Below are 25,769 nucleotides of genomic sequence, written 5' to 3'. Positions count from 1 at the left end.
TCATTCACACTTTAAGACACCTATAGGATTATCTTGTCCCCTCCCAGCACCCCTCAACACCAGTCAGATCTTTTCTGGTAGCCGATTGTTTTGTGGCTAAGAATCCTAACAAGGCCTCCAAGTCCACCACTGTCTACTGTAACATCATCTTCCACTATTTCCCATCCCTGTGGTCCAGCTGCTGTGTCTCCTCTGCCCCTCAGGTGCACAGGGCTCTTCCCACAGTAGGGCTCATGTGACTGTCTACACTCTAGAAGCTCTTCCCTTCCCTGCATGCTGTTTAAGCCTTCACCATGTATCAAAGCTCAGATTCAGCCTCTATTTCTCATGAAGATTTCTCTTACCTCCCTGACAAGTTCCTGTGCCCTTATTATACATTCTTATAGCATTATATTCTCTCATTCACTACTTCCTAGTTGCAATTTTATATTTATTTACAAGCTTATTATATTAGCGCTCATCTATCCAGTTTCTAAGCACCTCAAGAGATGGGACCTTATTTGTTATGTTACCATTTTGAACTCAGTATAAAGTGCCACACACGTAGTAGGCACTGAACAAATATTATATAGTTGGGAAATTGAATAAATGCACCCCAGCACTCCTCAACTACAAAGACTTATGTTTGCAAAATTAGACTAACGTGAGCTTTTCTGGAGCCATGGGGGAAGGGTTGAGGATGGAATAGACTAGAGAATTTGTAATGGAGGAGGTATGAGAGCAGGTCAAAGTATCAGGAAATTATATTACTTGACATTTTCTTACTCCCTTTTGTGTTTGTACCTTCATCTTCCATTATCCAATATTACAAGCCCCTTGAATGTAGGCATAGAGCCTTTTATTTCTAAAATTACAGTCAGCACCTAGCCCACGACCTGGCATATAGTAGGTGCTCAACAAAGCTGCCCCGAGTGAATAGATGTCATGCATTCTGGATTTAATACAGATCTTACCGTCTAAGCTGAGGTTCATTCAGGAGGGACTGGGAAAGGAATGTGAAGGCTGATGATTGTTATTTATTTATTTATTTATTTATTTATTTATGAGATGGAGTTTCGCTCTGTTGCCCAGGCTGGAGTGCAGTGGCATGATCTCGGCTCATGGCAACCTCCGCCTCCCGATTTCAAGCAATTCTTCTGCCTCAGCCTCCCGAGTAGCTGGGATTACAGGCATGTACCACCATGCCTGGCTAATTTTTGTGTTTTTAGTAGAGGCAGGGTTTCACTATGTTGGCCAGGCTGGTCTCGAACTCCTGACCTCAGGTGATTCGCCTGCCTTGGCCTCCCAAAGTGCTGGGATTACAGGCGTGAGTCACTGCACCCAGCTGATCGTTATTTATTTATTCATTTATTTGAGACAGTGTCTGGCTCTGTTGCCCAGTGCAGTGGTGTGATCATCTGTCTCTGTACCTTCAAACTCCTGGACTCAAATGATTCCCCACCTCAGCCTCCCAAGTAGCTGGGGAGTACAAGTGTACACCACCATGCCTGGCTAATTTTTTATTTTTATTTTTTGTAGAAACAGGGTCTTGGTATGTTACCCAGTCTGGTCTCAAACTCCTGACCTCAAGTGATCCTCCTGCCTTAGCCTTCCAAAGTGCTGGGATTACAGGTGTGAGCCACCATGCCCGGCCAAGATGGTTATTTATTAGGAAAACATGGTACATTGAAGTTTTTCACAAAACATATGACAGAAAGAGCCTGGATAGTTTTTTTTTAAGCTAACATTTATCAAGAACATATATATTTTTTTTTTTGCCAGCTCTGTGATAAATGCTCTATATGCGTTATCTAGCTGATTTGTAGATGCTGCTAAATTTGCAGATGAGGAAACGGGGGCTTGGAGACATTAACTTACCAGTCTAAGGCCAGAGAATAGTGGCAAAATTAACATGGAAACTTGGGTCTGATTTTAATATTCATGGGCTTAGCAAGTTTGCTACAAGGACCCTTTCACTAAATCTGGGTTCATAAATGAGTCATCTAACACCTTTTGCCTTCATGCCGTCACCCATCAGATGGATGAATCCATTCCTACTCATATCTCAAGGCTGAATGAAAGACCGTTTGTTCGTGAACAGGCATCAGAACACATATAACTGGAAGGGGTGCCATAATTCATTCACTGGGTTCTGGCTCCACACCAGCCTAACAGGGCCTGTTATTATGTGACCTCCCATTGCTTAAGCCTCTGATAAGACAGTAAGTCTGTATACAAGGTGGCCATGAACTGCTACCTGCTTTCCAATTCCTGCTAGAAGCCCTCCTTACACCTTATGAGGCTAAGAAGCCAGAAGAGGTATTTCACTCTGGTTTTCAGCAATTTGTTCTACTCTGTGAACTTCTGTGTCTGCTTATCCAATTTCATGAAAATTAGATTAGGAAGCGCTAATTAGTGCTGACTCAGCTAGTTTAAAATGGACAGTGTCAAATGGAAGAGGAGCCTGCCAGTGTGATGTTTGGATCCCAAATCTGCTGGGAATTAAGTTTCTGCATGGATGCCAATATCATAGGTTACTTGTGGCAGCTTGCTCCAAGCTACTTTTATGGAACACGGTGTCCGCCCCACAGACTTTTGAAAGGAGGAAGGATGCTTTTTCCATTAGCACAAGAAGAGGATTTGCTTCAGATGATTTGGTCAAAATGCTCATTCATTTATTCATTCAAAGAATCTTTTTTGAGCACCTATTATATGCCAGGCTCTGTTTTGGACTCAGGGGTACCAGTGGTGAATAAAACAGGCAAAGTTCCATCCACATCAAGCTTACATTCTAGCTGAGGTTGGTAAACAATAATGAAGTAAATATATGATACAATGTTAAGCAGCATTTCCATCTGATAGTTGTATATTCATTAAATATGAGAAAAAATATATTTTTAAAAAGCTTTGTTTAGATTTGATTCATATACCATAGAAATCATCTGCTGAAAACATACAAATCAATGGATTTTGGTATATTGAGTTGTGTAATCATCACCACAGTCAATTTGAGAACATTTTCATCACTCCAAAAAGAAACTCTGCAGTCTTTAGTTATCACCCTCTTTACCCCATACCTTACCTCCAGTCCTAGACAACCACAAATCTACTTTCTTTATATATAGATTTGTCTATTCTGGACAAAGAAAATATCATGTTTTGTGAGTGAGGAGGCATGGAAGGAGACTTTACTGTCCTCACCTCCCAGATGAGGCCTTTTGGATTTAGTTTTCCTTGGAGCTCCCTCTAAGATCTGGATTTTTAATTGCTTCACAGGCTTAGTTTCTGGGGGATGGCAGGGGTACTGGCCAGTGTCCTGATACAAATCCTCTCTTTTACCACCTTACCTTTCACTTCTAAGTCCTACCTGAGATTACAGGTGCGGAGCCAGTCAGCAAATGCTGACAGTAAATATGCATACACGGAAACAGAAGACACTCCAGTCAGCTGTGCAGTCACATCTTCAAGCAATAAATAAGCACATCATGTTTACAGAAGCCTCACTGTAGTCCAAATTACTATACTCTCTTACCTGGACTGTTTCAGTAGCCTGGTCTCTGTTCTCCCCATGTTTTGTCTTGCCTCTCTCTCAGCCTGTTTCTCCCAAGATACCAGAATAAATGTTTCAAAGTGTGAATCTGACCATGTCACTCTCATGCTGATGAAAATCCTACATGGTCCTCAAGGTAGTCAAGGCTTTCCTCTGTAACCCATGAGGGCCTGCAAAACCTGATCCCTGGAAGACTTTCCAGCATCATCTATCACCATTCTTCCTCCAGTGTCTAAATCACTTTTAATTCCTGCAAAGTGTCACATAATCTCTAGCAGGCGTTTGCCCTTTCTGGAACACTCTTTCCTACCTGTATTACCTGACTAGCTTCCATATGCCCTTCTGGTCCTAGATTAGAGATGACTTCCTTCAGTAGGGGGGCCTTCCTTGTTTCTTCAGGATGTGGTTAGGTACCTGTATTAGCTTTCTACTGCTGCTTAACAAATCACCCCAAACTTAACATCTTAAAACAACAAGCATCGTTTCACATTTTCTGTGGGTCAGGAATTCAGGAGTGGTTTAGTTGGATGCTTCTGGATCATGGTCTCTCATGAGTTGTAGTCATGGTGTTGGCCAGGGCTGCTGTCATCTGAAAGCTTGACTGGGTCTGGAGGGTCTGCCTTGAAGATGGCATACTCCCATGGGTGTTGGCAGAGGGCCTCAGTTCCTCATCTCGTGGGCCTCTTCATAGGACTATTTAACGCCCTTTCAACCTGGCAGTTGACTTCTCCCATGATGCGGTTTGTGTGTCCCCACCCAAATCTCATCCCCAATTGTAGCTCCCATAATTCCCACATGTCATGGGAGGGACCCAGTGGGAGGTAATTGAATCATGGGGACAGTTTCCCCCATACAGTTCTTGTGGCAGTGAATAAGTCTCATGAGATCTAATGGGTTTTTTTCCCCGCCGAGATGAAGTCTCACTCTGTCACCCAGGCTGGAGTGCAGTGGCACAATCTCGGTTAACTGCCACTTCCGCCTCCTGGGTTCAAACGATTCTCCTGACTCAGCCTCCCAAGTAGCTGGGATTACAGGTGTGAGCCACCACACCCGGCTAATTTTCGTATTTTTAGTAGAGATGGGATTTCACCATGTTGGCCAGGCTGGTCTCAAACTCCTGACCTCAGGTGATCCGCCTGCCTTGGCCTCCCAAAGTGATGGGATTACACACGTGGACCACTGCACCTGGCTGATCTGATGGTTTTATAAAGGGGTGTTCCCCTGCACAAGCTTTCTCTTGCCTGCTGCCATGTAAGATGTCCCTTTGCTCTTCTTTTGTCTTCTGCCGTCATTGTGAGGCCTCCCCAGCCATATGGAGCTGTGAGTCCATTAAACCGCCTTCCTTTATAAATCACCCAGTCTTGGGTGTGTCTTTATTAGCAGTGTGAGAACAGACTAATACACCCCAGAATGAGCAATTCAAGAAAGTGTTGGGGGAAGCTGCAATGCCTTGTATGTCCTGGTCTCTGAAGTTACACACTTCTATCGTACTCTATTTGTTAGAAGCAATTCCAGTCAGTCCATCGCACATATAAGGGGGAAGAAAATTATGCTCAACCCATTGAAAGAAGGAGTTTCAAAGAACTGGTGAACATTAGTGCCCTTTGTATCCTGCCCTAACAGTTCCTGCACTTACCCCTAAATTAGCTATTTGCACACTGAATTGTCATTGTCTGTCTCTCTGACTGTGAGTTCTTCAAGGATGAAGACTTACTTTCTTTCACGATATTTAGAATATTTCTAAATTCTATCACGGTTCCTTAAGTACTGTTTAGTAACCACTTATTTGGTGAATCAATGACCTGTCCTAGATGCCTGAAAGGTCTAGATCGGTGCTTTTCAAACATTAATGGGCATCCCTGCAAATCACCCAGGTGTCTTGCTAAAGTGAGGATTCTAATTCAGTAGGTCTGCGGTACAGCCCAAGACTCTGTTTTCCTAACAGGCTCCAAGGGGATGCTGATGCTCTGCTCCATGGAGCACACGTGGAGTGGGTTAGGGTTTAGAATATTCTAGATAAGCTTCTAGTTGTTGAGAGCCACTTCTAGATAAGCTTCATAACCCAACTGGGAAGACACACTTCCCCCAGTAGGACAGCCCAAGGCTGGCCACGAAGCAGTGTCAGCCTAGTCATGGGCAAACCTGCAGTATACTGTGCTCACTTTCCCTCCAGCAGCCCTGGTTGATTGAGAAGATGTCAGTGAGGGACAATCAAGGAGGACGCTGTGTGATACAGGAAGCCTTCCAAATAGGCAGCACATTCTCATTTGGCTCTGGAAGGCAGAGCTGGGTGAGGATCACTCATGTATATGCCAAGGGGTTGCATGGCATGAGCAAGTGTGGAGGGAGGCTGAGTCAACGGTTTGGGGGGATCTGAATGAAAGTTGGGGTTGAGTGGTGATGGAGACCCCATCTCCACCTCAGAGAACTCATGAAGCCCAGACTGTCTGCTGTGGTTGAAGCAGTACTTTTGCTGGAGGCAAAGGGATTGACTATGAAATATATTTGTACTATTCCTCTCAGTTCTTAAGATGCGTGATTCTAAGGCTCTCATTTTAGAGAAAATTGAGCAAATCCAGATGTTTTCTGTTAATACCCTGAATCTCACTTTCATCCTTGCAGTTCTGATTTTAACAAGGTGAGGCACTGGGGGGTGTGTGTGTGTAATCTGTCATCTCAAGAGGGGCATTGTCTTCTTATCACATGAAGGGCCAGTGTAAGCATAGGGTAATAATGATCATCCCCAATGTTTGGGGAAAGGTTTCATATCCATTTAGTCTAGTGGTGCTCAGCTATAACTGCACATTGGAATCACCTGGGAGCTTTAAAAATTACTGATGCCGGCAGGGCTGAGTGGATAATGCCTGTAATCCTAGCACTTTGGGATGCTGAGGCGGGAGGATCACCTGAAATACCAGCCTGGCCAACATGGTGAAACCCTGTCTCTACAAAAATACAAAAATTAGCCAGGCATGATGGTGGGTGCCTGTAATCCCAGCTACTCAGGAGGCTGAGGGGGAAGAATCGCCTCAAACGTGGGAGGCAGTGAGCCAAGATCACACATTGAGCTCCAGCCTGGGCAACAGAGCAAGACTCAGTCTCAAAACAAACAACAGCAACAACAACAACAAAACACCTACTGATGCCTGGGTTCCTCCAGAGATTCTGATTTAATGGATCTAGAGTGTAAGTTGGGCATCAGAACGTTTTAAACCTTCCCAGGTGATGCTATTGTGTGGCATGGTTGAGAGTCACTAGTTTCATCTTACATGAATCCTTCACTAATAAAGGTAAGGGTTCATGTAAGATGAAACTAGTAGCTCTCAACAACTAGATAAGGTGATCTGTCTTTTTTATTTTTAAAGAAATGAAAAAATTGTATCACAGCAATTGATACTGCCTCAAATGAGTGACTGCCTCAAATTCATACAATCAGTAAGTAGGAGGGTCAGAAGTCAAATTCAAGTTAGTTGCTTAGTGCTCGTTCAACTTGCATCACCAATATTGCCTCCAGGTAGCTAGTATTAATGCACATGACAAAGAAAGAGAACTTGAAAGATGGAGACATGAGATATCTGGTTAAAGGTCAGACTTTGAGTTAGGGTGTAGTTAGGGCTCTGTATTTCTAATGTCCCTGTTTGCTCTTCTCCCGTGTCTTTGAAGCCAAGTTTGGGCCAATACCCATATTAGATAAATAAATCCTAGGCTCCTTTAGGACAAAGGTGATATTACTATCTGCTGATCCAGACCATGAATAGTCAAGGTCGAAAAATGAAATTGGCAGGAAGAAGTGTATTTTATTGGACCCAGACCTGGAATGTCAACGTTCTTAGTTCTGAGAAATTCTTGCTCTTGGAATTCATCCACTTTCATCTTTGGATACTTGCAACCTCCCTGCTCACAACCCATCATTGATTAAATTAGCAGATGCTGATGATAGAATGAGACTGAGGCCAGTGATGTGAAAATAATTTCTTGGCAGTGAAGGAGGCCCCAAAGGTTTTACAAAAAAAATTTTTTTAAAGCACTAACTAAGGAATAGAGCTAAAATGCTCAGACACTGCATGGAAGCCAGGGATTGTATTAAATCAGAGTAATTGGGGTGGAGAGGGAGGGAGAGTGTTTTATAGTAATAGTCATCATAGCTGGCACCAGATCTCTCAGGTAAGAACATAGACGCTCGGTACTTACGAGAGAACTTAGCTTTCCAGTATTCTTTAGGTGTGGAATGTGAAGTCCTGAGCGGGGCTGGTCTGCGAAGAGTCAGCAAGGTGAAAAGAGATAACAGAGAGTTTTGGGAGGTGCGTGAGGGCAGACAAAACAGACAGGGAATAAAGAGAGGGAGACGGAAACATGTCTGGAAGCTGGAGATTGCCCAGGCAGGTGGCCATTGAGAGATTTCTAAAACTTCCGAGAATTGAGGGTATGTAATATTCTAAATCATATGAAATCTTATGCCATCCCTTATCTGAATGCCTTGGGGAAATCTGCTTTCCACATAGCTCTACAATTGTATTTTGAGGAATAAAGGGATCAGTGTACTTATTAGGGAGAAGTTATACAGTGCAGAAAGGAGAAAAAAATAAAAACTTGCAGAATAAAAGGGTGATCTGTAAAATGAACCAATTCAGTGGAAATGAGACCCAGGGCTGTAGCTGAAATTGACTCTCCCCAAGAACCTCCAAGGAGATTGGGGGGACAATACTGTGTCTCCCTCAGTTTGGGGTGTTTTGAAAAAATCTCATTTAAATCTCTGAAGTCAAGGTGATGCCACCTTGTCGCAAATGGAGGCTTAAGGAAGATTTCCAGTCTGCAATAGAGAACGTGGAGGCCAGACTAAATGGAACGCCCCTGAGGAAATTGCGGATGTAGCAGCAGTCCAGTTCACACGCTCATTCACTCATTCATCAAACACTGGCACAACATCTTACATCGTCAAGGCATGTAATATGTGCCGAGAATATAGACACTGTCCTTGCCCTCAAGGAACTTTCACCTTTGGAGTGAGAAGGCAGGGATAACTGATATTTATCGAGCTCTTTCTGTATGCAGATACTAGGCTATCTATTTCACACACTTTGTCTTTTTAAAATTCTCCCAGCAGCTTTATGAGCAATTATTATCCCCAACATATATATAGGGAATCCGAGGCCCAGAGACATTAGGGAACTTGTCTCAAATCTGACTTAGCTAATCCATGATTAAAAAAACGAGTGTTGGCCGGGCGCAGTGGCTCAAGCCTGTAATCCCAGCACTTTGGGAGGCCGAGGCGGGCGGATCACGAGGTCAGGAGATGGAGACCATCCTGGCTAACACAATGAAACCCCGTCTCCACTAAAAATACAAAAAAATTAGCCGGGCGTGGTGGCGGCGCCTGTAGTCCCAGCTACTCGGGAGGCTGAGGCAGGAGAATGGCGGGAACCCGGGAGGCGGAGCTTGCAGTGAGCCGAGATCGCGCCACTGCACTCCAGCCTGGGCGACAGAGCGAGACTCCGTCTCAAAACAAAAACAAAAACAAAAACAAAAACAAAAACAAAAACGAGTGTTTGGACACAGAATTATCTGACCCTTAAGTTGGAGGAGGGGTCCTTATTTTGGTCAGAGGCACTTGAAAATTGGCAGTAGGTGGATCAGTCTGGATGTGTCATTTGGCAAATGTTCCCGGTGTTTTTCTGGAGTCTCACCTGATCTGCTCTGATGCCTAATAGCCTGTCCATTACCAGTGCTTTCTACCACGGGGTTAGCCATTGGTATTCTCATCAGCTCCATGTTTTGAAGCTGAACACACTAACTCAACAAGCCACAGATACCACATCATGAATGCGTTGGCTAGCACGAGCATTCTGCGGGCCTGCTGAGGGGACAGGGCGGTGGAGAGCTCAGTGTGGAGCCTGGAATGGTGATGCTCCAGAAACGTGGAGAGAAACGCTGCTCTTCATGGCAGGTACACAGGCCCTGCTTCCTGCAGCAAGTTAGAATCATCCACCATCACTAGAAAAGGGCTGTTAGAAGGGCCTTTTTAACGTGTCCTGTGCCCAGGCTACAAGGAGCAATCCATCATGTTGCATAAGCATAAACACTCCACAGCTAATTAAGTGAGGGTGAAATCATCTGCACCATCCATATAATATTTATTTAACACGATTTGCTTAAGAGAGGCCCAGAGTCCTTCTCCTTAGGGAGGTATAGGGGAACTGGGAGGAGAAAATTTGGGCACTTGAGGAGCAGAAACGAATTGGACTGGCAAGCGGAGAAGCCACCTGGGCCTGCAGTTGGCTGTGACAGTGAATGGACATCTGTTGTTTTTGTCTGTTTGGCTCCATCCTCTCCCGTTGGGGATCCATTTCTCTTCTACTCCTATCAAGTAATGGGGATGGGGCTGCCAATCACAGTTTACCATCCAATCCCCTGGTCACAGGGGTCAGCATGTGATCCAGGTTCAGCCAATCGCAGTGCCTTGTTTGCCTGATCCGAGTGATAGGTCCAGAGTTAGAGCCAGCCCTTTTGGCAATGAGGACAAAGGACACTGATATTTTTGTGTTATGGAGTTCAAAGGACAAGGAGCAGGAACTTCTGGGGCCTTCTTTATTTATCATGTGGAGTTAGCTGTCTGTAGGAGATAATATCAAACAGAGGCCAGCAAAAATGGAGGAAGAGGGGACTGTGAGTATTGGGGTGCCAGTTTCAGTTCTTGAGTCCCCCGCGTGCTGTCCTAGTTCTTATAATTTGGGTTTTAATTGCTATCTTCTAAAGTTTCATGACTCAATACGTTCCCCTTCTGATTACACTTCTGTGAATTGGGTTACTGTTACTCGAAAGTGAAAGAACCTTGACTGACGTAGATGTGAACACCAAAAATCACATCTTGGGAATATTTTCTTGCATGGAGCCGGCACCTTAACATGTTCTGCATTTTGTGCTGGGTAGGAATTGGACTATACGCTTACACGTCTGAACTTGAATGGACCCCAGGTGTTAATGGGTCCCATTCTTCCATTTATTTGGCAGTTGAGGGGGCTGAGACTCATCATGGAAAAGAGACTCGCCATGATCACACAGCAAACCAGGGGCACAACCAAAGCTGTGAAGGGCCTGGACCTCTTGATTCTCAGACCAGTAGTCCCTATCTGGGTTAGGGCTGATGAGGTTTCTGTGCCCAGCAGTGGAACAAAGGAACTAAGTATGAATGCACAGGATCAAGAATCTCCAAACCATGATGGCAGGCCAGGCATACCTCCTTCTTGCCCCAGCTCTGTTTCCACCCTTAAAACTTGCCAACACCATGTGGAGTGAATTATTCTTGGTTTGGTCTTATGCTCAGAGACCCAGCCTAGAACTCAACTTTCAGCACCTTGGCAGCAAGGCCTCAAAGCCAGCCCTACAAAAAGTCTAGATGTTTTCAACATCGGTGTGGTGTGAGTTTCAAAGCATGGTCATCTACATATCCTGTGGAGCCGTGAAAGAGGCGGGCTGCTGGGGGTGGGTGCACTGTCGAGACAGAGCTTTCTACTCCCACTTTACCCAGGGCACCCCTCCTAATCACCCATTTTTAAGTCTTTTTTTTTTTTTTTTGAAATATATATGTGGAGGTTTAAGGTACACTTTGAAAAAGCATTCCCTTAAAACAAAACAAAACAAAACACTTTTGTTTTTTTTGAGACGGAGTCTCGCTCAGTCGCCCAGGCTGTAGTGCAGTGGCGTGATCTCGGCTCACTGCAAGCTCCGCCCCCCGGGTTCACATCATTCTCCTGCCTCAGCCTCCCAAGTAGCTGGGCCTACAGGCGCTCGCTGCCACGCCCAGCTAATTTTTTTGCATTTTTAGTAGAGATGGGGTTTCACCGTGTTAGCCAGGATGGTCTCGATCTCCTGACCTCGTGATCTGCCCGCCTCCGCCTCCCAAAGTGCTGGGATTACAGGCGTGAGCCACCACGCCTGGCCTCAAACACAACCCTTAAAATCATGAATTTAATGAACTTAAACCAAGTAAATAAGCAAGAAAGAAATTCCAAGTGACCCTTCAGTAGGCCCAGAAACCTCATTATTGAAGGTAAAAATCACAGCTTACTTTACAATGACCCATATTTTGACAAATACTATCCATCAAATGATGGTTGTAAAGACAGAATCTTGGACAAATGGCCCCATACCCATATTGTTAATTAAGATATATGGTCTCATTCACTTGTCCGTTCACTAAATATTTACTGAGTGCCCATACGCTGGACTCCCCTGTGCTAAATACTGGAGGCACCACAGTGAACAAGATAGCTGTGATCCTTACTCCTACGAAGCTTTGAGAAATTTATTCTTCTCTTGCAACTGAACTCATTTTTTGAGGACTTATCTCCGGGCAGAGGAAAGGGAGTTTGGGTGTAAGGTCAGGCTGGAAAGAAGTTTTGACAAATGAATCTTGAGTCCATCCATCTTTCTAAATATGTAGTCAGTCACTATCTCTCCTGAGCCAAGCTCAAGGAGGCTGAAGCTGACACAGCTCCCCATATATTTGCCCCTCTGTCTGTCTAATGGGGAGATATCTAGCCTATTTTGTTCTAGCTGCTAAAATCCTATCTGTGTCTCAGTACCTGTCTTCCTTTAAGGATTTTGAAGGGTGAATTAGAAGCATCTTTACAATGCAGGCATCTAGGCTCCCAACCCCTGGGGATAGCCCTCAGAAACCACATATACACGTAATAGTGAGCCAGCCTCAGGGGTGGAGGAACTGGTCTTCCCAATGACTTATGAAAGTCTCATTGGAAGATGGGAAACTTTGGTTCTGGACTTGACCCTGCTGACCATGGGTAGCTTCAAGCAAATCCCTTCACCTTTCTGGTTCTCTTGTAATTTTACTTACGGAGTGAAGGAACTAAAATGTGGATTTTCCCAAAGAAACATTTAAATTTCCATTTCTGATTGGATTCGTTAAGGTAAGGCTAGCTTGCTGTAACTGAAAGTCTCAGGGGCATAACAAAATACGTGTTTATTTCTTTTCATGTCATAGTCAATAGGGGTGACTCTGGTCAAGTGGTCTTTTATGTGGCTATGCAGGGGCTCAGTTACCTTCCAATTTGTGGCTCTGCCTTCCTTTAAGGTAGAGGCTGTGCAAAATTTCAAAAAAGACCACCAGAATAGGTCAATTGAATGAATGCACAAAATCAAGGTGATTCAAAACACTTGAGCTGGCAAATGGGGAAAGATTGAGACAGGAGAGACTCCAGTGGGAAGTTTTAGGGACCAGGGCTAGAGGTGCCACGTACCTATTCTACCTACATTCCATTGGCTTGAGTCAGTCACATGGCCATGGCTAAGAGCAACGAAGTCTGGGAAATGCAGTCTAGCTGTTCCATTGGCCTGACTCAGTCACATGGCCACAGCTAAGAGCAAGGCAGTCTGGGAAATGTAGTCTCTGTGGTAAAGAAGAAAGGAAAACAGGTTTGCCAACCAACCAGTTGGGTATAGGAAACTGCAACTTTCCATGGCGGTTGCTTCTTGTTATTCTCTACTCAGTAAGGGTTTAAAAATCATATACTTCTGCCTCAACCAGAATAAATTACTTATAGGAGGTTGTTGCTATAATCCAGTTAGAAGATGACAGCAGCTTTTATGAGGAAAATCTGTCCACACACCCAGTTTTTCCCAGGAGAGGCCATGTATGCTTGTAGTCTCAGCATCCCATCCGTGTGGTACCTCCTTTTAACTCTCAAAAGTATCCAGTTTGGATGATAAATTATATAGTCATCCTATCTTCACCATGCAGACGACAGAAGAGAATATGAGATTGTATAAAGATGCACAATATTGCTGAAAAGAAGCCACATATAGCCACTGTTCCATAAAGGCAGTATTTTTTTAATTTTAAAATTCTGCATCTGAAAACACAGTATGACAGAAAGCATCTATATACACCTGCAGTGTTTTTGGTATGATACAGTATTTAATACATCCACTGTTTTCTGCAAAAAATTTTGCTTTGTCAGACAGAAACAAACTTCCCTAGACAAAAAAATACAGCTAAGGCACAATTTTGTTGTTGTTGTTCTGCTAAATAAAAAGACAGAAAAGGTGCAAAAATGGGCAGGTAATGCAATCATTTCTGAGAATCACATTCTACCTCAAGGAAAAGCATTCAGATGACTGGAACTTTGATTACTGGTCAATTTCAGATAGTTCAATATCTCTTAAAATACTCCTTTAAATAAATAGCAAAATATCTACATATTTCAGTGTGTGCCATTTGAATTCTTTTTTTAAAACTTTATTTACAGATTCTCTGTTTTTTTAAAATCAACACATTACAAAATATTTCTGTACAGTTTTATGCATATTATGATCTATAACAAAATAGTTATTTTTAAAAACTATATCACCACATGTCTTTGAAAACAACGAAAGGGACGGTAATAACTTAGAGTGAGGCCTCTAAAACAAATACCCAAACAAATGCTATTGACAACGTAATATTACAAAAAAAAAAAAAAAAAAGCAAAAGGACTACAAAGACAATTGCGCACAATTCTAGTGAATTTCCTGTGAAAACCCTGGGGTTGTCTTTGGCCTCCATCAGCACTGGAGCAATGGAAGGGTCAAGAATAGAGTCTGAAGGTAGGAGAAGGGTGATCCCTTTGAGAACCCTACCCATCCGGGAATATTTAGTGCTATCACTTTCCAGGCAGGAAGGACGACGAGATCAATGGAGAACGTCTCCTGATTTACCCTTGAATGAAGTACATAAAGTCACTCAGTCTTGGGGGCAGGGGAGGTTTGCAAAGCCTTTTCGAGCACTCTGCCGGTAATTAAGCCAGCCCATTACAGCGGCAATATGCTCTAAGAGAGTGCTTCAGGAGTTGGCTGAGCTTGAAATGAGCACCCAAGCCTTCATTTTGCCCAGAGGAAAAATATAAGAACATTTTTCTTAAAGACGACATTTGTAAGCAATTTCTATAGCATCTGCAAACTACAGATTGGCAGCCCCTCCCTTAGGAGGCTGCCCACAGAAGCTTCACGATGCTCTTTCTTCTGCGATGTTGGTGGAGATGGGAGGGAAAGGATGGATGGTCAGCTTCCCAAAAATAATGTTAAGGCCACATTTCGAAAAGGAGAAACCTAAGGCTTTTTTTGTTTGTTTGTTTTGAAGGAGGGATGGGAGAAGCAAGTTGGAGGAACATGAGGGATGGAGTAGATGGCATTAGGGATGGGGACAACAAGGTGCAGAACCCGCTTTCTGGTGGTGTCTGTAGGCAGAGGCAGTTGGAATATTCCCAGCCAAGTGGAGAGGGAAGAGAGGCCACATTCTCCCTGCATAAGCTTGGCGAGACCAGAGCCAAAGACAACGTGAGGGGTAGACACAGGTGGCGCAAGAAAGCCCTCCTCCATCTTAAGAGGGTCCTATACAGTATCTTGTTTGCAAGGTAAAAACAAACAAATAAAAAAACTTCTAAGAGAGCCAGAGAGGAAGAGAGAGAGGAGAGAGAGAATTTGCATAGATCATACATTCAGCTCAAGCAGATTTGGACAACTTCGTTCCCCCCTCCCAGGTAAACTCAGCAGACACAATGAGGTAGCGCCTGTGGTAGACCCATGGGCAAAGTAAGGTAACTGAGGCAGAAGCAAACAGGACATCCCATGAGCCAGCACAGCCCTATGTGATTTCCAAAGAGGCTTCCAGGGATGGGGCAAGATGGCTGTCAACGCTTGGGATTTGGAGAGAGCCTGGCTGTTTCACACCCTACCTCCTCCTCCTCCTAGACTGTCTTCGCCGTTTCTGCCTGGTTGGATGCAGTCCCACAAGGGGTAGCCCCAGGCAGATGTGGACCTCTGCATATCTAAGAGGCAGCAGTCCAGATCTCCAGATTCTGTTCCTTCTTCCCTTCAGCACAATCTTGGGACCAGGAGAGCGGAATGATCCATTGCCCCTCTGTGGAACTGTCTCTTGGGGAGGGGAATTTGACTTAGCAAGACGTCCCCATTTAGAGTTCAACATGGGCTGTTATTTTTGCCCTGACCTGATGCTGGCTTTTTTCCTCTTCTACCAGGGCAATGCATAATCTCACTGTAAACCACCTCGCCAGAGAGCAGAGGTTGCTGGCAGTGCACATGTGGAACAGTGGAATTTTTCTTTGCCCACTATCTGTTAAAAAAAAAACAAAAACAAAAACAACGGACATTGAAAAAATCAGATTTTTTTTCAAAAAATCTGGATTTCTGGTTTCCTTTCCAAATTGGAAGATTCCACTACACTGTGCTTACATTTTTAACATACAATGATAGGTTGGGGCCGAGTAGCAGCTGCTCATTCTGGGTAGGTCATGTTCATGTCAGTAAGACCACGGTCCCCATCCCCACTCCCATCATGCCCTTTTGTCTCACACCAACCATTTCACTCATCTGTGCTAGTATCCTGGGCTCCGTAAGCATCTGTAACCCCTACCACAGTGTGTGGCTTTGATCCTGTAGGTCTAGCTTGCTGTCTTTAAAGCGGAGTGCTTTAAAGCGGACAGCTGCTTCTAGAATGTACACCTCTCCACCCCTGGATGCTGCTGGAGAGCTGGTGCTCCAAATCCTCAGTGAAGTTGGTTGTGGAAGGGCTCTTTATTCATACCCCACTCCTGGTAGCTACTGCCCTGCTCTCTGCATCTTTCTGGCAGAAAGCTAAAGGTTCTAACCCGTGTCTTCTATTTGCCAACTAGAGAACCAGAGGGAAACATGGTCTTCAAACACCCAAACTTGTGCCCAAAGTAGAAGCAATTGCAGTGAGCGAGAAGTGGGGGGCAGGTCCTGTAGTTCTGCTCATCCTCTCTAATCCATTTGCATTTTAGAAGTTAAACCCACAATGAGAAATGAAGCCAGAAGGACTCATGATCTCACCAGGAAAGCCTTTTTTTCCCCTGCAAAGGGAGAAAGCAGTGTACTTCTTACAACACGGGGGAATTGCTCATTGCCTCCTTGGAGACACACTGCTTTATGCGTGGACCAGGAAGTGAAGGGGGATGTGGGAAGGCTGGCTGTCTCCTGAGCTCAATTTCTGCCTGAATGTCACTCAGTGAGTGGGACACTATATGGAGGGCTGCAGCCTAAGGAATGCTTCCTTCTCTCCACAAACCAATACCCCAAGGCCCACCGTTAAGCCTTCCTGAGCTTCCAGGGACCTCGTCACTGGCTCAGCTCACAGGTGCTATGCCCTGCAGGCTGTAATAGGTTTCCAGAGACCATGGCCCTATGCTTTTGAAATCTTCCACAACCCAAGCTCCAGGCTGTCTGACAATGGCCTCCAGCAAATAAATCATTCTCAGGCAGGTTAAAAAAAATTTTTTCCCTAGAAAAACATCCTCTTTTCTCAAATCATGCTGGGCTTTGTTTGGGATTTTCCTTTTTTTTTTTTTTTTTTAAACCAAATGTAATATCTGCAACCTTATTCTCTGGTCTCTAATAACATTAGAGAAGGCAGAGGAATACTATGTGTGACTTCTCAGCTCTCCGAATTAGCTGTGGTGAGGAAGAAATGAAGTCACAGGAAAAAGGGAAGGGTCCCCAGAGTCAGCCAACTCTGCCATTTCTCCACTTGTTCCAGGATAAAAGCAAAAAAAGGCAGACATGTTAGTGGGTGCAGGAGGGACCCCATCTTGACGTCCGCAAGTTCACATTATGCGCAGGGACTTGCCACTGCTGAGTCCCCAAAGTTGCTGCAAACACAAAGCACTAGTGGCCCAGCAAAGAGGGTGAAAGGGAAGTTCCTGAAGTGGCTTCAGCAGCCCCAGGGAAACCCTGGCCAGAGGCAGAGGCCGGGAGCAGAAAGAGGATGTGGTACCCAGCTTCTGGCCACCATAGAGTCTGTAAAAGAGATCATAGGGGCTTTCTGAGAAAAGTACCGTGAGATCCCTAGAATCGCTGTTGAGAATGACTATCTCCTGGACTTTGCTGCCTGGATCTGATGACCCTCTTCCTAAGATGGATCTCGCTCAGAGGAGCCTGTTTCCCTCCATTAAGGTCACATGGATGCCCATGATTAGATGGGCCATGGTAGGGCATCCACGGAGCAAGCAGGGATGGCCCAAGCTCTCTGCAGCTAGCACATTCCCCACCCACCCTCCAAGCTTTCTGCCTGTTACCTCCTCGTGCCTGTGGCGGGGGGTGAGTGGGGGGAGGATAGGAGGCTCAGGAATTCCAATACTCTTGGGATCCGAGAGAGAGATGAGGCTGACACTCTGTATAAGGAAAAAGTGAGGCTCCAATGGTCTCCAAGGCGCCCCACTCAAAGTCAGTGGAAGATGCCGGTTGGAGCTTTCTTGGCATGGTGTTCAATGCCCCTGCTTTTACTCTGAGGAGGAGGAGGATGGGGGGTAGACGCAGAGAAAGATAAACCAAGAGAGAGACACCAGAGGGTGGGAAAAGGGGCCTTTTGTGAATAAAGGCAGCTTCAGTTAGTAAGATAACATAATTGACAAGCTGCAAAAACAGCACCTACTAATTAGTCATTGACTAAAACATATAAATAATAAATATCTAAAGTGACCCTTCTCTACATCCTCCATTGCTAACAGGACATCCTGCTTTGCGAGGTTTGGGATGGGGCAAGCACAAAACGAAGGGCAGCCCCTTCAAACCTATGCTGGAGAGAAGTGTCAGGACTGGCTCTCCATGGGAAGGGCAGATGGCTACCAGCGGTGAGCCCTTTTTCCAAGGGAATCCCACCATTCAGGCGAGATGGGATTATAGGAGCAAGGGACGCCTCCTGCGAAGGGCTCTCCTGGTGAACAGGGATGACACTCCAGGGGGCTCGTGGCAGGGAAACCTTTTGGGTTTCTGATAACTCAAACACTTGAATCATACTGTTTTTCGTTGCTTAAATAACCTTCCCACTTGTATGTTGCATGTCCCATTGAGCCTGTTGGCCCCTTGGATTAGGAAGGGCATGAAATTAAAAACCAAATCTGAAATGCTATTTCCTGGATGGGAAAAATCTGGTTCATGCGGTTTGGTCACTCCCAACAGCACCGGCGTGCAACTGACAAAGGGTTTGTGTGTCTGACCTCAGAACAGAAGGGCTCTGGCAGGGGATGGGTGCTGCTATGCTATCTAGCTCAGGAGTTTTGCTCCAAGCATTGCTTTGTGAGTTTCACGGCGTTGCCTTGTGAGTTTCATGGTCACGGCCATCAAAGTTCCCATTTTCAAGGATCAAAGAAGGTCATGGTCTTGAGTTTGGTGCTCACAAACATCATCCTATTTCTGCTACTTTGTGTGGCAGCCTTGAGGGAAGGAGGCCTAGACCCCTGGACAGGTGGCAGTTGCACTTGTGGCTGGACCTTGGCCATGCCACATCAAAAGGCTTTCCCACTTACCTAGTTACTAAGGAGAATAGCTCAACCCAAGGAGGGCCACTGAGAGGCTCAGAGCTCTCCTAAGGCTGCAGTCTCCATGAGAAAGGGACCACGACCAAGGCTGGCACAAAAGTCCCTCAGCCAAGGGAGGAGCAGAAAGATGAACCAAAGGGCGGGGCTGGAGTTTGAACCCATGGTTGGTCTGGGCAGTGCTTGTCAAACTGGCATTTGCAGAGCCCTTGGGTTCTGAAGAGGTACCGTAGGAGATACCCTGGGCAAGGGGACCGACCGGAGGGCTGAGCTTTGGGAAGGGAGCCTTGTACTCTTGAGCTTCAACCAGAGCAGCTTGCATTTCGTCCGCACCCTGAACTCCACTTACGACTGTGCTCAGTAAACAAAAGTTCTGCTGCTCAAAATAAAAGTTTCAAAATCACTCGTCTGGGGGTGGGGTGGGTCACTGGACGGGGAAGACAAGGAACCTGTAGGACTTGAGGATCAACCAGAAGAGGTGAGACCGTCACAGTGCAGGGACTGAGTCGTCCCACCCGCAGCTTGCCAAAGGCAGGTTGTTGGCTGATCCTGCTTTGACCTGCTGACCTTCCCTTTCCATCATTCTATGGCCAGGAGAGACCCATTCTCAGAGGGTGCCCCCCGCAGGGTGGGAGGCCAGGGTTCAGGCCCCACAACCTCTCTGGCTGCTTTCCTGTTGAGATCCTGCTGTGGCCCACTCCTTGTGCCCAGTGCTACCTGAGCCGGCCATCAGGTTTGACCGCCCCCAGCTCCGACTTGGGGTCAGGGCTGAAGGAGCTCCAGGCCGTCTGGCTGCAGATCTGCATGACCCGGCAGGCCGTGGGGCCCGTGGCACAGATGTCCATGGCAGTCCACATCCCGCCCACCAACGAGTCCAGCCATCCCTCCAGCACTGTGCCCGCGGAGGCTGCGTTCCTCCGTGCCTGCTCCACCTGGGCGGGGCTGATGGGCAGGCTGAGGACGGGGTTCAGGCTCTGGAAGCTTTGCTCCATGTAGGCGTTGCGGAGGGGCCCATTGTGCAGCTTCAGTGCCTCCTCTGAAAGACAAAGGGAGCAATTTGAGGATTAGAACAGCCACCAGTAGGATGCCTACTCATACTTAACCCTGTGCCTGGTGCTGCACTGGGCATCATGCATCGCCTCATTTAATTCACATGACAATCTGATGAGGAAGTTCTTTTAGCAGTCCCATTTCACAGCTGAGAAAACTGAGCCCGTAAGGACAGAGCCCACTCTGTACAGGGCATGGTGCATGCCTTTATTCATTCAACACATGTTTACAGAGCACCTTTGATAGCAGACACTGGTTCAGCCAATACATATTTTTAAGCACCTACATTGTGCCAGGCATTCAGTCAACACATATTTACTAAACACCCATGGTCTGCAAGGCACTGTGTCATTTGATCAAGGTATATTAAGTATCTATTAGGTACCAGGATCTATTCTAGGTGCTGGAGCAAACCAGATAGGAAGGTTAAGATCCAGTGGAGGGAGAACAACAACAAAGAAATAAACAAGTAGATAAATAAGGTTATTTCAGGCAGTGGTAAGTGTCACAAAAACAAAAAAAAAAAAAAACAAAAAAAACAAAAAAACCAGAGTATTGAGAGAAGAGGGTTGGCAAACTGCAGCCCTTGGACCTAATGTGGCCTGTGTTTGTAAATAAAGTTTTATTGGAACGTGGCTTTGCCCATGTATTTGCATATTGTCTATGGCTGCTTTTGTGCTACCAGAGCTGAGTACTTGAGACAGAGACTGTATTTTACTCAACAAGCTGAAAATATTTTGTATCTAGCCCTTTACAAAAAAAGTTTGCTGACCCCTGGGTTAGAGAGTGACAGGGTGTTTGTTTATGTTAGACAAGGTGGGTAGGGGAGACCTCTCTGGGGAGGTGACATCTGAGCTGAGTGATGATTAACATACAGATCCTGGGGAAGAGAATTCTGGGCAGAGGGAATAGCAAGTGCAAATCTGAATTAAGCCTCTTTCCCCCAAATCACACAGATGCTGAGTGTTGCAGCCAAAGTCCGTACCCAGGTCTGTTTGGGGAGCCCAGATCTCAGCTGCTGAGTGTCCACCTTGTACTCTGCATAAGTTGGATTTCTGCTTCCTAGAAGCCTAAGACAGGGTGCATGAACTGACCACAGCACAATCACTCTGGAAGTATGAAGTTTGAACCTGGTTGAGGCGGGGTGGGAGTTCGAAGTAGCTCTCAGAACAGTGCTGCCTTGCTGGGCCCCTCCTATGTGCCAGTCACTTTGTGAAGCACTTCATACAAAAGCCCAGGTACTACAGATGCAAAGCCGTCTGGTTTTGCATCCCCACGTCCAACATACCAGGTGTGTGACTTCTGACCTCCATGCCTTGTACCTCAGTTTCCTCATCAATAAAATGGGTAAAGTACTAATACCTTCCTTCTCAGTTTGTGAGGCTTAAATGGGCTGACTCATATAAAGTGTTTACAAATGACACCTAGCATATACTAAGTGCTGGGAAAAGCTTAGCTAGTGATACGGTTTGGCTATGTCCCCACCCAAATCTCACCTTGAATTGCAGCTCCCATAATCCCCACTTGTTGTGAGAGGGACCTGGTGGAAGGTAATTGAATCATGGTGGGTTTTTCCCATGCTGTTCCTGTGACAGTGAATAAGTCTAATGAGATCCGTTGGGTTTTTTTAAAGGGGAGTTCCCCTGCACAGGCGCTCTTGCCTGCCACCATGTAAGATGTGCCTTTGCTTCTCCTTTGCCTTCCGTCATGATTGTGAGGCCTCCCTGACCATGTGGAACTGCGAGTCCCTTAAACTTCTTACCTTTATAGGTTACCCAGTCTCAGGTATGTCATTATTAGCAGCATGAGAACAGACAAATACAGCTAGGATTAATTACTGTTGATATTAGTCCATAATCCTCACATACCTAAAAAACTAGGGGGGCTGGTTTTATCATCCCTATTTTACAGATGGGGAAACAGAGGCAACGGGAGTTAGAGACAGATCTGGGGTTAAATCCAGGACAGACTAACTCCAAAGGCAGTGCTTATCACTCACCATGTTATTCTACTGCTCAGGGTCATCGCCAAGGTCTGATATTTCACTCATGCAAAAATTCAAACAATTGGGCCAGGCATGGTGGCTCACACCTGTAATCCCAGAACTTTGGGAGGCTGAGGCAGGTGGATCACTTGAGGTCAGGAGTTCGAGACCAGCCTGGCCAACATGGTGAAACCCTGTCTCTACTAAAAATACAAAAATAAGCCAGGTGTGGTAGCTGGTGCCTATAATCCTAGCTACTCGGGAGGGTAAGGCAGGAGAATTGTTTGAACCTGGGAGGCAGAGGTTGCAGTGAGCCAAGACCACACCATTGCACCCCAGCCTGGTTGATAGAGTGAGACTCCATCTCAAAAAAAAAAAAAAATTCAAAAAATTGCAACTTCAGGCATAAATGGGTTAAACAGTAACATTTACATGAGAGGGACTATTACTACCTCCCAGGGCTTCACAATGGGGAAACAGGAAGTATAGCAATTTGGGGTGAAGGAAACAAGGTATACACTTCTGTTATTTGTAATATTTTGAAGACATTCACATTCATTGCTTGCTTTATTGCTTAGTAGAAGCACATATTTTTTTATTTTATTTTTTTAGAACGGCTGGCCAGTAAGTCTGATGAGTTGTGCTTTACCAAATCAGGTTTTGCAAGAGCTGAGATAGCTAGGATTATAAGAAACCTTCCAAGATGATTGCAATGTTCAGAAGACAGTGCTTCCTGTTTGCCTGACAGCAGCTGCCACCAAAGGTGCCCAGGATAGCCTGGATGATTAACAAGTGTCCAGAGTAGGCAAGAAGAAGGAAGAAAGACCATATGCTTACCCTTCTAAAAGCAATGAGAATAGCAGATGAATTCAAAATACGCCTTGACTAACACAGACAAGATCGTCATTTCTTTAATTCCCAATGCCCTAGGAAGCAAAAGGGTTGGGTTCTGTGGTTTGGATGGGCACAAGTGGGAGGAAGGAGGTGAGCCATCATCGAGCACATCCTCTGTCTTGCAAGGGTTTAGCAAAGCTGCTTTCTCTCATGGTAGTTAGGAGCCACTGTGTTTGGAAGTCTGGTCCTAACCCATCTTTCTCTAATACAGGGTAGGGTGGGTAGCTCCAGCCCCACCTGCCAGGAGAACAGGGCCTGCCGTCTTTGGTGCAGGCCCTAATTCCTCTATCAGAGCCTCTCAGCACCTCCATTCTGCAGAGTAAGAAAGTGGAGAATGAGGAGATACCGAAACTGACAAAAGGCAGGACATTCAAAGGGAAAAGAACATCTAACAAATACGCGAACACTGGGAACCAAACATTGTGGTTGATGGAAAAAACCCTTATGAGAAATGAGGTTAATGTGGGAAACGCTATTACAATATTAGCTTGCGATGCTCGTCTCTATAATTAAATTTTCCTCAATTCCACCTCATCGGATTTCTTGCGATTACCAGGGATGCATCAATAGAAAATTACTCTTGATGAATCATTTTACAAATTGCATTGCTCCCACCTTCGTGTTCACTGTCATTCGTTGGAATATCGCTAACAAATACAATTACCGAGGACAGGAAAGCTGCTCTCGGTGGGGGTAAAATGACCCCTGGGTTATCCTGGGTGTGTGTGGGGAGATCCCTGCCTTCCTTAGAAACTCTAGAAGAAAACACTGGAAAAATCAGGACCCCATGAATGGCCCCCAGGCTACTCTACTGGCATGGGTGTGTATTCAGGAGCACTGCTTCGTTCTGTCCAGCAGGTGTACCTGAAGCAGCGAAGACACAGCCGTTTACCCCCCTCTCCTCCATGTCTGGCACTGGAAATCCTTAGGGATGCTAAAGATGTGAACTTGATCAAGAAGGAACCTAAGACCTCTAAGAGGGTGGGATTGGGCCTGGCCAGCTCTGGAGGGGCTTTCTTTTGCCTGGTTCATAGGGGAAGAAGGAGCAGGCTTCCAGCTCAAGAAAACATGGGTCTCTATCTTTCTGCTTTCTCTGCACAAAGACAGACAGCAGAAGCTGAGCCTTCACTTTGAGACTCCTATGATAGAGGACTGATTGATTGATTTTTTTTGAGAGGGAGTCTCGCTCTTGTTGCCCAGGCTGGAGTGCACTGGTGTAATCTCAGCTCACCGCAACCTCCACCTCCTGGGTTCAAGCGATTCTGCCTCAGCCTCCCGAGTAGCTGGGATCACAGGCATGCATCACCATGCCTGGCTAATTTTGTATTTTTAGTAGACAGGGTTTCTCCATGTTGGTCAGGCTGGTCTCGAATTCCTGACCTCAGGTGATCTGCCCACCTCAGCCTCCCAAAGTGCTGGGATTACAGGCGTGAGCCACCGTGTCTGGCCTATTTACTTATTGTTTTGGAGATACAGTCTTGCTGTGTCACCCACGCTAGAGTGCAGTGGTATGATCTTGGCTCACTGCAACCTCTGCCTCCTGGGTTTAAGCGATTCTCATGCCTCAGCCTCCTGCGTAGCTGGGGTTACAGGCACCTGCCACCATGCCTGGCTAATTTTTTGTACTTTTAGGAGAGACGGGGTTTCACCACATTGGCCAGGCTGGTCTTGAACTCCTGACCTCAAGTTCACCTCAGGCTCCTAAAGAGCTGGGATTACAGGCGTGAGCCACTGCACCCAGCCGTGATAGTGGTTTTTGTCCATGGTTCTGGGCCCAGAACTCCTGTAACCCTTGTTACAGTCTTTTGTTACATGTTGGGCACTTTAGGACTCAGGAAATGGAATCTCTCTCTGTCTGGCCTCCTCCTGTCCCCCTTCTCCTGCCCAATGCCGGAGTCTAATCAGATTGTGGGTCATAGGACTCTCATTCCAGAGAGGGCCCCGACACACACCCTGGAGGAAGGAATTATTGCACAGAGAGGCCAAGGAGAATCTGAACAGACAGGCCTTGCTGGGTTAGGTCAGACCCTTTTTGTCCAATCACATTTTGACGCAGTTGTCACGCTTCAATCATAGGTAACCAATGAAGTTTTCATAAAAGGCCCAAAGGATAGGGTTTGAGGAGCTTCTGGAGAGCTGAACACATGGTAGCTTCTTCACAGGAAAGTGAGGAAGAAGTTATCCACCTGCCGGGAGGATGGGCACCCCAATGCCATGGGGACAGAAGCTCCTGTACTCAGGGCCCTTCTAGACCTTGCCCTCTGTATAGCTTCATCTGGCTGTTTATCTGTATCCCTTAAAATATCTTTCATAACAAACCAATAAACGTAAGTGTTTCCCTGAGTTCTGTGAGCTGCTCTAGCAGAGTAATTGAGCCCAAAGAGGGGGTTGTGGGAACCCCAATTTGAAACCACTTGGTCAGAAGTTCCAGAGGCCCAGACTTGAGATTAGCAGGTAGGAGGGTGTGGTCTTACAGCACTGAGCCCTCACTCTGTGGTGTCTGATGCTACCTCTGGGTGGAGAATGTTGGAACTGAACTGGGGGATACCCAGTTGGCGTCCACTGCAGAACGGATTGCTTGCTTGCTGATGGGGAAAATTCCCCTACGTATTTTGCTGTCATGGAAGTCTTCTGTGTTGATTATGGCAGTGTGAGAGCAGAGGAAAAAGTGGTTTGAGAGCTTTTCCCAAACAACTCCTTTGCTGGGACTCCAGGCACCTCCTCCCCACTGCTGTGTCCCCATCCCCTTGCGTCATTAGCTAAAGGGCACCCAATCCAGAACTCTTTGAAGCTAACAGGCTGTAATGCATTTCTGGTTTTTGAGTTTGTGATCTGTTAGATGGACATCAACAATTCCAAATATAGAGAGACCCAAACATCCTGTTTCTAAAAGTTTGTGTTATAGATGTGCCTACACAGGGACATACAATTTTATGTTTAAGATTCTTCCTTGTCGGGGCTGGGTGTGGTG

General features: G+C 45.8%; 1 protein-coding gene across 3 annotated transcripts in view; it reads right to left on the bottom strand.

The window, feature by feature from the left end:
• Positions 1 to 13,354: 13,354 nt before the first annotated feature.
• The window catches only part of XYLT1 (xylosyltransferase 1), a 371,169-nt gene continuing 358,754 nt past the window's right edge, over positions 13,355 to 25,769 (bottom strand). For all 3 annotated transcript variants that reach the window (XM_005591807.5, XM_074027812.1, XM_074027813.1), the window contains one exon: positions 13,355 to 19,906. In XM_005591807.5, coding sequence (XP_005591864.3) covers positions 19,584 to 19,906 — 323 coding nt within the window. In that variant the 3' untranslated portion in view covers positions 13,355 to 19,583. The remainder of the gene's footprint in view (positions 19,907 to 25,769) is intronic.

This window comes from Macaca fascicularis, chromosome 20 (assembly GCF_037993035.2).
Source record: "Macaca fascicularis isolate 582-1 chromosome 20, T2T-MFA8v1.1".
NCBI lineage: Eukaryota > Metazoa > Chordata > Mammalia > Primates > Cercopithecidae > Macaca > Macaca fascicularis.
The sequence above is the reverse complement of the archived record's forward strand: the minus strand, read 5'-3'. Positions and strand labels throughout refer to the sequence as shown.